Genomic DNA, 15,475 nt, shown 5'->3' with positions numbered 1-15,475 from the left:
TAGGTGGCGAGTGAGTGACAGCCCCAACAAGAGACGTGGTTGCTCTGTCTTTTTCTATCATCCTTTCCAACTACAAACTGCACATCCGGGGAGCCACGCTATAGGAGGGGGAGCTAGTGGCAGGAGCTCGCCAGGAGAGGAGTTGTGGCTTCCACCTAGGTTCTGCATGTTATTGGAAAGAAAGTCGCCACCTACCCTTTTATTGTTATTATGCTGCTAATGACGCTTCGTTATTATTGAGTATTATTGCTTTATACAATTTAAGCTGTTATGTTATGACTATTGGTACTTTTATATGATGTTATAATGTTGATGTTTGTTATTATAATTCTAAGTGATGTTATAATGTTGATGTTGGTTGTTATAATCCTAAGTGTAGAATGTTATACATTCACTGTAGTTAGGATGATGTTATAATGCTATGTTAATTATTTATGTTAATTGATGTTATGTCTGCTGGTTATTTTTGATGTTATCCAGGTTAGTGGCCATCACCACCTCCTGTGGCAGCATATTCCAAACACCAATCACACATTGCGTGAAGAAATGTTTCCTTTTATTGATGTTATGTCTGCTGGTTATTTTTGATGTTATGTCTGCTGGTTATTTATATTGTCATTTTTGCAGCTGTTGTCCACCGCCCTGAGCCCTCCAGGGGAGGGAAGTATACAAATCTAATAAACTGTACACCAGAGCCTGTTTACTGTCTCCAGTCCAAGACCTGTCACCTGGCCAGTCAAGGCAGGAAGGATTCCTGAAGCTAATTTTCATTCCACCCCACCCCCCCCACACCAACATTCATAGTACGTGGATTTGGAGAACAGGAGGGTCTCAGGTGATTGTCCACTGAGGCCAAAATAACAGGATTTCCCAAGCCTCTCCTGTAATTGCCCAGGCTCCACGAAGCTGCTATTTCTGAACTGTTTCTGATGAAGGGGAACATCCCTTCAGAAACATCCCCCCCCCCCCCCTTCACCCACATTGTTTCGTTAGCAGGCTGCTGGAGGCAGGCAGCATTCCCACCTCTGCTAAGCTGGCAAATAAGTCCTAAACCCAGGAGGTCTGGATCCAAGCAAGCAGGGATGAGTCCAAGATCCCCATATTCAAACACTGCCCACATTTCCCCGAAAAGACAGCTTTCTTCCTACACTGAGCATCTCTCCCAGCACTGTGAAGCATCAAAAGCTAGGAGGCGTCAAAAAAGGATAGCCGTGCTGCTCGGCCTCCCTCTCTCTTGCGGGCAGCTCAGCTTTGGAGCTTTGCCAAAGACAAAGCAGCAAGGAGAGAAACAGCAGGCAGGGCCGTTAATAATTCAAGCCCTGAAGCACCCGAGATCTGGCCGGTGGGAACAGCCCCTCCGCACCGAGGCTGCCGACCGACCCTGGGATTGCACCCACCTCGGCTCTCCCTGTAACGGTGATAAAGGATGTAGAGGATGGCGCCTCCAGCCGGGATCCCAAGGGCCAGCGCGACCTTCTGCAGCGTGGTCAGGCTGCTCCACGAGCTCTGCTCACTGGACATCGCTCCCACAGCGGTCGACGGAGGCCTGAGCGGGGAGGGAAGGAACTTCCTCAACCGCAGCTCCGCACCTGAGAGCGAGACCAAGGAAATCATTGTGCGTGACCGAGGACCGCCTTGCCGGGACGAGGGCAGGTTTATCTCCGGGCACACTGCCTGATGCAAGTCAGACTCAGGTGACGGGAAAAGGCTTTGCTGGGCAGGACGCCAAACCAGCTTGCCTCTAACCTGACTGCTCCACATAGAGGAGAAGAACAGTTTGGATTTATAGTCTGCTTTCCTCAGCCGCAAGGAGTTTCAAAGCGGCTTTCAAATTCCTGCCTTCCCCCTCCCCACAACAGTTATCTTGCAAGTGGGGCTGAGAAAGTTCGGAGAACCAGGGTTGGCCCAAGAACATCCGGCTGGCTTGATGCGGAGGAGTGGAAAACGGAACCCAGTTCTCCAAACCTGAGCCTCCTCCTCCGTAGGAGCAGCAGGGAATCAAACCTGGCTTTCCGGAGTAGCGCCTGCTGCTCATGTGGAGGAATGCAGAATCTAACCTGGTTCGCCCGACTAGAATCCACCACTCACATGGAGGAGAGTAGAATCAAACCCAGTGCACCAGGTTAAGAGTCTGCCACTCATGTGGAAGAGCAGGAAATCCAGCCCAGTTCTCCAGATCAGAGTCCACTGCTCCTCACCACTACTGATTTATCAGAAGGAATCTTGCTGCTTTGTTGGAAGGAAAGCTTAATGAAGATGCAAGCTCTGGAATTCCCACAAGAAGGGAAGTCTGGAGTATCTCAGTGGCATGATAGCAACAGCTTTTTCCCCCCAAGTTCATTAGAACTTTTCTCCAGGTCACCTGGAGTCTACAGTTGGACAACACAGGTGACCAGGAAAACAGCGGTTTCGTCTGATCTCTGCTTCAACGTCCAATGTGTAACACACCCTTATGTTCTGTGGATTTGCAGCAGACCAAAGTTTGCAGTGTCTCCACCATATGACCAGCACTGACTGTGGTTTCCACCTTGGCCTGAAAAGTCCACTTGCAAACTCAGCACCTGCCAGAAAGCCTGCAGAGACCCGACCAACCGGCATGCCCATTCCTCAGAAGAGCTGAGGAACAACAGGTTAAAAATACTAACCTGCTAGACGCAGCTGTGGGCGCAGCACCTTTGGAAAGCCAAGTTCACCCATTCAGATCCCACCAGGGAAACCAAAAACAGCTTACTCTCCAGCTTTTCACAAAGTTACTTGTATAAATGGCTACGGGTTACGGTTCAGACTGCAGCATATACACCACTACAAATACGCTCCTAGGTCATTTTGCACCACTTAACTGAGTCATGTTAGTACCCTGTTTCCCCGAATATAAGACATCCCCGGAAAATAAGACGTAGTAGAGGTTTTGCTGAAGTGCGAAATATAAGGCATCCCCCAAAAGTAAGACGTAGCAAAGTTTTTGTTTGGAAGCATGCCCGACGAACAGAATACAGAAATATAAGACATCCCCTGAAAATAAGACATAGCGCATCTTTGGGAGCAAAAATTAATATAAGACACTGTCTTATATTCGGACACTGTCTTATATTCGGACACTGTCTTATATTCGGGGAAACACAGTAGTTACACCTTGCTCCAATTTTGGTTTTTAGGTTTCTGGTTGGTTCCAGACTTCTCGGCACTAACCTTACTGCATTGTCACTGGAGTGTTCCACTGGGCTTTCAGTTGAAGCAGCTATAGTTTTTTTCTTGAGTTTCACTGGCCTCCCAATCTACCCCTCTTTTGAAATGGGCTATAAGTGTAACATCAAGTGGGATTAGAGGGTACTATTTGATCATAATTAGTTACTCGCTGGCATCTTAAAGTTATCCAACTGACTTAACAGCATATGGAATGGGACATAATGTTTTAATATTTTAGTAACGTTAAGTTATCATTGTGCTGATGAGAGCCAGTGGTGTGTAGTGGTTAAGACCAGTGGACTCTAAACTGGAGAACCAGGTTTGATGCCCCACTCCTCTACCTGAGCGGCAGACTCTCCTCTAGTGAACCAAATTTGTTTCCCTACTCCTACACAAGAAGCCAGCTGGGTGACTTTGGGCCAGGCAGTTCTCTCAACTGCAGCAGTGGCGTAGTGGCTAAGAGCAAGTGCACTCTTATCTGGAGGAACCGGGTTTGATTCCCAGCTCTGCCTCTTGAGTTGTGGAGGCTTATCTGGGAAATTCAGCCTGTGCACTCCTACACATGCCAGCTGGGTGACCTTGGGCTAGTCACAGCTTCTCGGAGCTCTCTCAGCCCCACCCACCTCACAGGGTGTTTGTTGTGAGGGGGGAAGGGCAAGGAGATTGTAAGCCCCTTTGAGTCTCCTATAGGAGAGAAAGGGGGAATATAAATCCAAACTCTTCTTCTTCAAGAGCTCTCTCAGCCCCACCTACCTCACAAGGTATCTGTTCTGGGGAGAGGAAGGGAAGGAGTTGGTAACCCCCCCCCCACACTCCTTGAAGGAGACAAAGGGGGGAGGTAATAAATCCAAACAGTTCTTATTGAGGTTTGATTGGTTAGCTGCTCTGAGCCTGGTCACCAAACTGGGGAGAGTGGGACATAAAGTCTAATAAACTTTTAAAAATTATCAAATAACGTAACCAAATAAATTTAATATCCAGCAGTGGAAAATCCAAAGCCTGCATGAAGCTCATTGCTGACTCCCTTTCTGCCACTGTGTATTCAAAACCATACTACTTTTAGTTAGCTATCACAGCTAATAGTTACTGATGGATGTATCCTGTCTTGGAACCTTTTCCGAACCGTAAAAAAATTCATTCGTGCTACTGGCTAGACTAGCTTGCTAGAGACTTGGGCACCCATGAAGGTGATGTCCTGATATGCCCCAACTCAGTATCCTGAAGCTTCCCTTAACAACCCAATTGTTTCTTCAAAGAGAGCAGCTTACACAGCAACATATAATACAAGTACACCAGCATTTGGGACTGCAAAAGCATGGTTGAAAGAACACAAGCGGGAGGCCCCACCATCATGAAGAGAGCGGTGGAGTTAGTTCTGAGAGGTTCTGGAGGTGGGCATCCCAAATCTGCAGCCACTAAATCCCACATGTCACATTTTTACCCTCCACAGGACTTCAAGAGAGCTCACAATGAAAAGTAGGGCTGTCTCCTCTATTTCATCCTCACAACATTACCCAGCAAGCATAAGAATAGAAGGGACAACTGGGCTCTGGGTCCTCACACTTGCAGAGTCACACTCTAACCACTACACCGCGCTGCCACCGAAATGCCCCCCCCCCCCCCGCTTTTGCTTCACCCGCTTTCTTCTTCCAATCTACTACCAAGCCCGGCCCGAAATCCTCTGCCTGGTACCTTCTCCCCATTACACCTGTCTGCTTCGCTTTCCCACACCTGTTCTCCTCTTGGTCCGCCTGGTCAACGCGGACCCTTTCTCACGGCCCTTGATTTGTCCTACAGTTCCCTCTATAGTCCGCAATCGAAACCTTCCCGCCCATCCGTGCCCTAAAGTCCCCACTGTGGTCCGCTCCACCTCACCTGGCCAACCTCTTCGACCCAAGCGCCGCAACCGGCCCCGCCCTTATATGGTTCCTCGCCGCCCAATCAGAGTGCTTGGCTCTCCTCGCCCTCTCGCCCAATCCCCCCGAACGAAAGCGCCCGCCCGCCTCGACCAATGAGCGTTCCGAACGCCTCGCCCAATGAGAAAATCTTGCCGGGGAGGGCGGGGAAATAGGAAACAGCAGCCAATCAAGATCTAGCGAGGCACGTGAAGAGGCGGAGGGTGGGAAAGAAAGCGGGTGTGATGCGCGGGCGCCTCACGCGGACTCGTTGGAGGCGGCGGCGAGGGGACGAGGCGGAGGCCAATCGCTGTCGAGCATTGGCCAGCCTAACGGTCGCGCGCGTGGCGTCCGTCCAGTCGACGAGAACGCGAGATGGCCCGTCAGTGCCGGGATGCACTGGGCCATAGTGAAATGGCGTTGGTGTTGTTTCTACCCATAATGCTCTTGGGCAGAAACTCTGGCTCTCTTTGTGTGTGAACATGACTCAATAATGTTAATGAAGTAATCAATTAAAAAACAATTTTATATCCCCCTGATGTGATCTAAAATAATATAGGGAAGGATTGTTAGATTATAAATTAAATTTTAACTGGTGATGTAAATTAAATTGGAATTACTGGCGCCAGAAGAATCCATAAGAAATTTATTTTATTGGTCTTACATTTTTATTGGTCTTACATTTTATTGGTCTTACATTTATTTTATTGGTCTTACATTTTTATTGGTCTTACAGCTGGAGATTGGCAACTAGCTGAAGCCCCTGTACTGAAAAACTGAGCAGCAACCATCAGGACTAGAAATTTCCTCTTTTTAAAACAAAATTGCTGAGGAGCACGAGTGCTGATCTATTGGAAACAAACAAAATAAACTAGTTGCACCTTACAGATTTTAAGGGGTGACATCATATCACCTTAAGGATTTACATGGATTAAAAAAAAACTTGTTTGCCTTTTGGTTTTGATAGATGAACCTGGGTGTTTTTCTTCTCCTTGGAATTGTGGTGGCATGCATGGAGCCCTGGCAAGGGTTTGCCATCTTCAGGTTGGGAAATTCTTGGGGATGGAGCCTGGGGAGGTCAGTTTGGAGAGCAGAGGGGGCCCCAGTGGGATATAACACCATATAGTCCACCCTACAAAGCAGCCATTTTGGCTAGGAGAACTGACCTTTGTAATTTGCAGAGTCGAATGTTGGCCTTGCATGGCTCTCATCTTTATGTTTTCCTCCCCAGCAGAGGTCCCGTACAATGTAGGTACTTCGAAGAAGACTAATGGCCCAGTCCAGAACTCCAGGTGGTCAGGAATGGAGCCAGAGGTGGGATCCAGCAGGTTCTCACCAGTTCCCGAGAGTGGGTTACTAATTATTTGTGTGTGCCGAGAGGGGGTTACTAATTGGGTCTGCTTTTCCGTTAGAAATTCCATTAGGTCCAAAAATCATAAAGTCCTGTTGTTTCCTATGTGGCTGGTTAGCGAAGGTAGAAAACGGGATAATTCTCCCTGTTGGGCTGTTTTAAAAACATGTTTTAGAAATATGGTAAAGTTCCTTGTTTAAGGAAAGCATCCTTCTTTTGATTTCTAGAATCAAAATTAAGTATTTGAAAGTATTAAGTATTTGACAGGCAGTCAATTAGAGGAGAAGGAGTTGTTTCTGTTGGCAGTAGACGATAGGACTTGCTATAATGAGTTTAAATTATGGACAGAAAGATACCAGCTGGGAATTAGGAACTTTTTTTTTTACAGTAAGAGTTTTTTACAGTAACAGAGAAATTATGAATGCCCCGCCCCCGGAATGCCTGGTCACGCCCCCATCATGCCCCGCCCAGCCCCATTGGCCACAGTTTGAATCCACTGTTTGAATCCCACCACCATGGGAACCTGTTACTAAAATTTTTGGATCCCACCACTGAATAGAGCCACCTTGCTATTGCCTCCAGAGAGCTTTCTGGCAGTACGTGGAGGGAGAAAAACCAACCCTCGCTACCCTGGTGTAAGTTCAGTCCCCGAATTGCAGCGTAACTGGTCACTAATGTTGACTAATGTCAACACCATTCCCAGGAAAGCCTCTGGCACACCCCTATTATGCTGTCAGGACCGGCACTGATGCGGAAGTCCAGATATGGCGCCCAGCGCCATGTCTCATCATCTTGGAGGGCCGCATTGGCCCCCCACCGGCGTGTTTGGCCCTTCAGCATAGTAAAAGCCCTGACAAGGGCAAATCCACCAGCATGGGCCTGTGCTGCCTCCACAAGTTGATTTAGATACACACACCCGCCCAACTTTGGATTGGGCCGTTAAGCTGTTAGGATAGGCTCTCTTGAAGAAAATTCTTGCCCATCTATATCTATCTATCTATCTATCTATCTATCTATCTATCTATCTATCTATCTATCTATCTATCTATCTATCTATCTATCTATCTATCTATCTATCTATCTATCTATCTATCTATCTATCTATCATTTCAATCTTCCCTTCACCTATATGGCATGTTATGCACTATATGCACATGGCCCTATACAGAATTCCATATATTAAAAAGACTCTTGTTTTGAGGAGCTTACGATCTAATTCTGGTCATTGAAGGGATATAAAGGGAGAAGAGGTGTTCATAGAGGAATGGGGAGTGTTGAAGATGAACAAGTCCAGGCAAAGCTATGTTGCAATAGAGCCGTGGTTTCCAACATAGTGCCAATGGATTTCTAATTGGAGGAGTTCTGATTGGTTGTGCAGGGTTGTTTCACCACCACCACCCCAAATTTTTTTCCTTCAGCAACAGCTACCACTGCATTACAACGACCATTGCCGTGCATGTGCAAGAAAATAATTTTTAAAAAAGGGTCATTTTAAATGGCATCTCGTCAAACCAAGCTTTTGCCTGAAATGCTGAAGAGTTTTGCACAATTAGAGTTTTGTATGCCCTCACTCCCTGACATTTTGTGGTTGGCTCCATGTTCTGAGGCAGCTATCTTGTGGTTGTGCCCGCCACCATATGTCAGAATGCAGAGTGTGCCCAGTGCAGGCTCAGAAAGGTTGTGAAGGCCTAAAATATGGAAACAGTCTTGAAGGAAACAAACATTCTTTGATCGATTCCGCTTTTGCGTTATCAGCCTAAGTTCGAGCTGCGTTCGACCTAAGTGCTCCGCACAACCACTGGGATCGACGTGGTTTTGTACCAGCTTCACCCCATGTAACGGTCAAATTTCCGACTCCAGTTGGGAACTACTACTTTTTCAGGGAACCACACTCGAACTCAGCTCGATACCAGTAAAGTGCGGAATCTCTGGTGCCAGGAGTCCCCCATTCAGCCAATCACAGCTGAGTGTTTCGGGCATGCGTACATCTGGCCAATCAAAAAATGCCACCTTAGTCCCTCCATTCCTGTGGCAGTTTTTTTTTAATAGACGCAGTGGGGATAGATGTGGAGATTGCATGGCCACATAGAACAAGTATGCCAATCGGAACGGAGCGGGCGAAGAGGTACAGGATGATCCCGCCCTCCGGAGGCTGGGATCAAGCTGCTGGTTGCAGTGGGGAACAACAATGGCTTACACTCTAGGTTAGTACCTCTTCTCGAGGAACTGGGTCGAACTCTATTTTACTGCGATGTAGCTTGGAGATCGCTTCCTTTATAGCCTAGGAGTCCTCATTGGAGTCCACTTGCCTAGTGGCCTATTCGGACTGTCCGCTAAGGAGGCCCCAACGAAAAGGGTTCTGCTCCCTTGGGTGCTATCATGAGTGAGCTCCAAGCATCAGTCGAGACACACATTTTTTTTAATGGTGATCGTTCGCTTTTATTCCTTTTCCTGGCACATTTTTGTAATGCTTTCCTGCTCCTCTGAACATGGCAGAAATGTGTGAACAGCAGTTTCAATACACAGAAAAGCAGCATCCAGACAGCGAGGGAGCATGTGCTGGGAAAAGATACAGGACGCATCCCCCCTGGCTTCCTATTTCCCACAGAAGCAGCTTACGTTTTGGTCCATGCACTGTAACGGCAGAGGAGGGGGTTATAAATCGCCTCTGCACTTGGAGCCGAGTGTCACCAGCTCCAGGTTGGGAAATACCTGGAGATTTTGGGGGTGGAGCCTGAAAAGGGCGGAGTTTGGGGGACAGGAGGGACTTCAGTGGGGTAGAATGCCACAGAGTTCAAGCAGCCGTTTTCTCCATGTGAACTGATCTCTATCACCTGGAAATCACTTATCCCACGGGATCTCCAGCCAACCCCTGGAGGGTGGCAACTCTACACGAACTCCCTAGTAGCTTCCGAAGTTATAGTCAAAACAATTGCACAAGGTTTACATGAACAGCACTCTATAGGTTTGTAGCTCATGCTTGCTTATTTCAAATATTTTGTAGCCACCTTTCTCCCTTGCAGAACTCAAGGCATCTTATAATATACATATAAGTCTGAAATTCTCTGGGGGCCTTTCCCCACTTTTCCCTCGGCCGCCTTCGCTGCGCACAATTCCCAGAGCACGGCATCCCTGGCGCGCCCCCAGGCGTCCCCACAACCCCACGCTCTGCGCGGGGCCATTAAAAGGCGCCCTTTGCAAGAGCGCCAGGGATGCCTCACAGCTGAGGGGGTGCGACAAGCGGCCCGATGCAGCGCAGCAGAAGCAGTTGCATCGTCACCTTCCCTCTCGAGGGGAGTGCCGGGGGACCCCGCACTACTCTCCTCAAGTAGCGCGGGGCTTAAGGTAAGTGGGGAAAGGCCCTGGGTCAAAGGACGAGTAAGGAAGTAGGGACCTGGGCGGAGATTACTGGCTACATCTGTTTTGTGGTCCTGATCTACCGAGCAACTCTGGAGCAAATACGGGCAGGCCTTCTCCATTCCATGAGGAAGGATAAGTTCTCTATATATCCATTCCTTTGCATGGAGATGAGCCATACCTCGAGCAAAACGCACAGATTACAAGGGTGTAAACAAACTGAAGATCTTGAGACGTGTTTAAGATTATAGGTGTTCTGTGCACTATCCACAAGCTAGCCTTTTACGTCAAGTAGTTTCTGAGGCCACAAAAACTCTTGGTTATTTGGCATGTCGGTAGAAAAGATCTGTGGATGCCCTGAAGCTTTTATGGTGGGGAGGGGAGATGACGGCTCCTACACGCTGTATTTATCTAGTCGTGACGGAGCCTTGTAGGGTACGCTGCTTGGGCAGTCTGATAGCCTATGCGCATAATGGCTTACGAGCATTAGAGATATACAGTGATCACATACAATAGAAAAAACCCATGTGCTATCATTTCTGTTCAATATCATGCAGAAAAAGCTCTTGGTCTTCGGCCTTATTTCTGCCCTGAAGACAGAAAAAGGATCAGGGAGACAAACCTCACCCAAGTGGGGATGAGAAAGGGCAGGAAGACATAAGGAAGAATTGTTCTAGGTTTGAAACATGGAGGCGGTCTGACCTTTGGCATGCTTTGTTTTCTTGCCATCAAGTCGTGGTTGACTTACGGGGCGCGCATTGGGTTTTCAAGGCAAGAGGGGTTCAGAGGTGGTTTGCCTGCCCCCACAGCGCACCCCTGCCATTCCTTGAAGGTCTCCAACAGAAATACTAGCCTGGTTAGCTTCTCTGATCCATAGTTTCATTCATTTATGGTTCAACAGAGCCATATTTTCTTAGGAATGTGTTTTCGCCCCACTTTCTCATCCCCACCCTTTGTGGGGAGTTTTTTTTTTTTTTTGCAAACAGGTTTCGTACAAATTTCTTAAGACAAAATATTTCTGAAAGAATAACGTTTGGAAGCTTTTTTGCTTTGTTTTGGTCAGAGATCTGAAAGAGGCAGTATCGAGCGGAAGCCTGGCTGAAATGCAGTTTTCAAAAGACGCCAGAAGAGACAAACTTTTGTGCGGAACGGCCCCAACCAAACCTGCTTTGCTTTCTACCCAGAGACTGGGAATTCAGGAGGCTGACATTCAGTGGTGGGATTCAGCCGGTTCGCACCACTTTGGCAGAACCGGTTGTTAAAATGGTGCTTGCAAACAACCAGTTGTTAAATTATTTGAATCCTACCACTGCTGGCATTATATGGCACCCAGAACATTGGGTCAGGCGAAAGCTAGACACGTAAGCTGCAGTTGTGAAGAGGTTTAATTGCCATTCTCTCCAGGACCCCAAGAAATGTAATTTTGTGAGAACTACAGTTCCCATGATTCTGTGCAGGGGTTACGGCTAACAACTTTGGGCTGGGAAATCCTGGGGCGCTATCCAGTCTAGGGGAGGCAGGGCTTGGGGACCTCTGTGGTATTTTATTTATTCAGTCACTCGTTCGATTTATATAGAGCCCTTCCCCTTGTGGGCTCAGGGAGACTTCAAACACAAAGTACGGTAACCTTAAAATCAATACAGTCCCTCGGGATAGCATTACAATTAATAATGCCGTACAACCTGCCTTTGAAAGAATCCATTTTCTCCAGGGGAACTGAGCTCTGTAGAAGAAGTGTTTGAATTTTTACTCTTCCCGTTCTCTCCTGTAAGGAGACTCAAGGTGGCTTTATAAAATCCTTCCCTTTCTCCCCCCACAAGAAGCACCTTGTGAGGCAGGCAGGGGCTGAGAGAGTTCAGAGAGAACTGTGAGTGGCCCAAGATCACCCAGCAGGCTTCATGTGGAGGAGTGGGAAAACAAATCCAGTTCCCCAGATAAGAGTCCACTCCTCGTGTGGAGGAGTGGGGAAGCAAACCCAGTTCTCCAGATTAGAGTCCACTGCTCTTAAACTACGACACCACGATAGTTCGGAGATCAGTTGTAATACTGGGAAGTCTCCAGGCCCTACCTGGAGGCTGGCAACCCCAGGGTTTTGATAACTAAGCCACTACTAAAGCTAGGCAAATTGGCCGTATTGATACGGCCTGAGCAGAATTCTTTTGGCAACTTTTGGTCTGTTATTCAGTTTTATAGTACTGCTCTGCATTAATTCAGCAGGGAGTCAGCTCTGGATGGGGCCAGTTCTGATTATTTTGTCACTCTAGGCCAGGGATGGCGAACCTTTTCGAGACCGAGTGCCCAAATTGCAACCCAAAACCCACTTATTTACCGCAAAGTGCCAACACGGCAATTTAACTTGAATACTGAGATTTTTGTTTAGAAAAAACAGTTGGCTTTGAGGCGTGCATTACTCGGGAGTAAGCTTGGTGGTAGTTGGTGGCTTTGCTTTGAAGCAACCGTTCAACACTTCCAACAGGTGAATCACGCATGAAAATCAGTGGGGTTTAACAGCGCTTAACAGGGTTACCTACACTGCTTCCCCAAAACTAGGTCTTCGGTTTAATGCTAATAATCGAGCCCAGCGGCCCAGGCCAGCCTAGATGTGGGGGGCGGGACCTCTACTTGCACGTGCCCACGGAGAGGGCTCTGAGTGCCACCTCTGGCACCCGTGCCATAGGTTCGCCACCACTGCTCTAGGCAAAGTGTTTTCCTCCAGTCGGGGAACAAGTCGAATCATCCGGTCAGGTCTTCCCTCTTTGTCCTACCCAACCAGTCACCTGGGTGACTTACATGGAGAACGGGCGTATATGAAGGACCGTTGCAGGTGATGGACTTTGGGCCCAGTTCTAGATGATGTGCTTCAAGTCAGACCTCCTTTCTGTGAATCTTTCAAGGAATTAAGATCACACAGAGAGGCCCTCTTGACTGTCCCATCGCTCGGTGGGTACAAGAGACGGGGCCTTTTTGGTGCCAGCCCCACAGCCATGCAACAACCGCTACAGGGAGGTTGCAGTTAGCCCCCTCACTTTCAATCTTTCGCGGAAGACAGTTTTATTTAGGACTGCATTTGATTACTGCAGTCCTAAACTGTGGTTTTTTAAAAAGTCCGTTTTGTTTTGTTTTTATGTACTTTATATTCTAAGCTGCCGCCATAAACTCCACAAGGAAGAAAGGCGACCAATAAATGTTTTCAATCAATCAGTCAAATAAATTGATTCTCAAGGCCAGCTCTGGCCAGCGTCTTCTCAACTCCCAAGAGATGGGTTTTGTGGGCTCTGGAAGGGGTCTGAAAGGAGCCTGTGCTGTGCAGCTTGGGACAAAGCTAGACAGCTGACCCCACACCAAAGTTTCACATTCCCCTAAACCAGCGGCTTCAAACATGGTTTGGGGTCCCCAAGTTGGGTGGGGAGACCCCCTACACATGCTGAGTTTTGGAAGAATGCACTACTGGCTCTCATGTAAAGAAACCAAAATAGGAAAGGCTCCTGCATTTCGATGCCTTTGCCTGAAAGATGAAGTGATAGGACTGTCAGACAAAGAAATTCAAGTGGTGAGGACTTCTCCCCCAGCTTTGACCCTCAGCCTTTTCCTCACTAGAGTCTCCCTCAGTTCTCAGCTGGAACTTTGTGTCCCTGGCAGTCTTGGTCTGGTCTCCAGGGTTGGGGCCTCCACACAGGGGAAGTCATAAATGTAGCTGGCTCCCCACTTGATGTCATATGACTGGGGTGGCCGATGGTGGCAGCTCAGCCAGGCCCCCAGGCCTGAGAGGATTGAAGACCCTGCCCTCCAACACACATTCACATTTCCCAAGATGTGTGTGTGGAGAAATGCAGCTGTGCTTTTGCTTTTCAGGCAACGGACCCGACAGCCAGCAAATTAGATAGATGGATGGATGGATGGATGGATGGATGGATGGATGGATGGATGGATGGATGGATGGATGGATGGATGGATGGATGGATGGATGGATGGATGGATGGATGGATGGATGGATGGATGGATAGATAAAATGGAGGCCTGTTTGAATTTTCTGGCTACTTGGAAATGATCTGGCGCTAGAAGTCAAGTAGAATAACAGAATCACAAAAGGTGGAAAAGACCACCAGGGCCATCCAGTCCAACCTGCTGCCATGTAGGAACACACAATCAAAGCACTCCTGACAGATGGCCATCCAGCCTCTGTTTAAAAGACTCCAAAGAAGACTCCACCACCCTCCGAGGCAGCGTATTCCACAGTCAAGCAACCCCCACCATCAGGAAATTCTTCCTACTGTTTACGTGGAATCTCTTTTCCTTCACCTTGAACCCATGACTCCTGGTCCTAGTCTCTGGAGCACCAGAAAACAAACTTGCTCCCTCTTCAACATAACATAACATTCCTTCAAATACTGAAACATGGCTATCTTGTCATCCCTTAACTTCTCTTCTCCAGACTAAACATACCCAGCTCCCTAAAGTTTGTCCTCGTAGGGCATTGATTCCAGACCTTTTACCGTTTTGGTTGCCCTCCCCTGGACCTGTTCCAGCTTGTCAATATCCTTCTTGAATTGTGGTGTCCAGAACTGGACAACATATTCCTGGTGAGGTCTGATTTAACTTCGCCGCTGCCAGTCCCAAGCCTGGATGTGAAAGGAGGGGGGTTGAGCATTGGGCTAGGAACCCGTCCCCGTGAAACCCCAATTGCTATGGAAACAACAAAAAGAACTTAAAACGTTTCTGGTATTCCAGGTGAGTTCTGACCGAGTAAACCTGGTTAATTTCTGGATTGGAATCAAAGAAGCCTCCCCTCCCCTGGAAATCTGTTGCACGGCTCCTGCCCTGGTCTGGCGCCATTTTTGTTGATTCTCCTTTCTCTCCATTCCATTTTTCTCCATTCCATTTCTCTCCATTCCATTCCATTTCGGCTCAGGCTGCAAGCTCTTGCCAAAAAGGGGGGAAAAAAGATAGCATGTATTGAGGGCAGTGGTGGGATTCAGCCGGTTCGCACCACTTCGGCAGAACCGGTTGTTAAAATGGTGCTTGTAAACAATCAGTTGTTAAATTATTTGAATCCCACCACCAGAACCGGTTGTTAAATTATTTGAATCCCACCTAAATGTTTTGGAATAATATGAAAACGATGGGTGCCATTGTCTTGTTGATTCATAGACTTAGTTCTACTTTATAGTTTCCTTCACAACATTAATACCACTTCCACAGGTTTTATGCTGTTTTATATATCTATATCTCTTTATCTATCTAGTCAAAGGTCATGTATGTTAGCTCCACAGCCCAAACACAGGGAATCGTCACTGGATCGCAGCAGCTAGAGAAAGCGGTGAGGTTCACCTACTGGGGCTGTATGATCCCCCGGAATGGAGATGCAGAGGCAGATGTCAGGTGCCGCATTGGGAAGGCTGCAGCCATTTTTCGGAGAATGAACAAGATCTGGTGCTCGCCAACCATTGCCCTAAAGACCAAACTCCACCTATTCACCTTAATTATGATCCCGACAGCCATTTATGCTAGTGAGACCTGGAAGGCATCAACAAGTATCAACAACGGGCTCAACGTTTTCCAACAGAACTGCCTACGCCGAATCCCGAAGATCTGATATTATGACCACGTCGCTAACGAAGAGGTGCTCTGAAGAAGCGGCATGTGCGAACTCCATACCATCGTTGCACACAGAAGACTTTGACGGGCT

General features: G+C 47.8%; 1 protein-coding gene across 1 annotated transcript in view; it reads right to left on the bottom strand.

Moving 5' to 3' along the window:
* Positions 1 to 5,151, bottom strand: part of TDRKH (tudor and KH domain containing) — a 33,170-nt gene extending 28,019 nt beyond the window's left edge. The window contains exons 1-2 of the mRNA XM_048503821.1: positions 5,062 to 5,151; positions 1,398 to 1,589 (exon numbers count right to left, since the gene is read on the bottom strand). Of these exons, the coding sequence (XP_048359778.1) occupies positions 1,398 to 1,521 (124 nt within the window). The 5' untranslated portion in view covers positions 1,522 to 1,589; positions 5,062 to 5,151. The remainder of the gene's footprint in view (positions 1 to 1,397; positions 1,590 to 5,061) is intronic.
* Between the last annotated feature and the right edge of the window lie 10,324 nt (positions 5,152 to 15,475).

This window comes from Sphaerodactylus townsendi, linkage group LG01, assembly GCF_021028975.2.
Source record: "Sphaerodactylus townsendi isolate TG3544 linkage group LG01, MPM_Stown_v2.3, whole genome shotgun sequence".
NCBI classification, from domain to species: Eukaryota; Metazoa; Chordata; class Lepidosauria; order Squamata; family Sphaerodactylidae; genus Sphaerodactylus; species Sphaerodactylus townsendi.
Note: the sequence above shows the minus strand (reverse complement) of the source record. Positions and strands in the feature narration are given on the sequence as shown.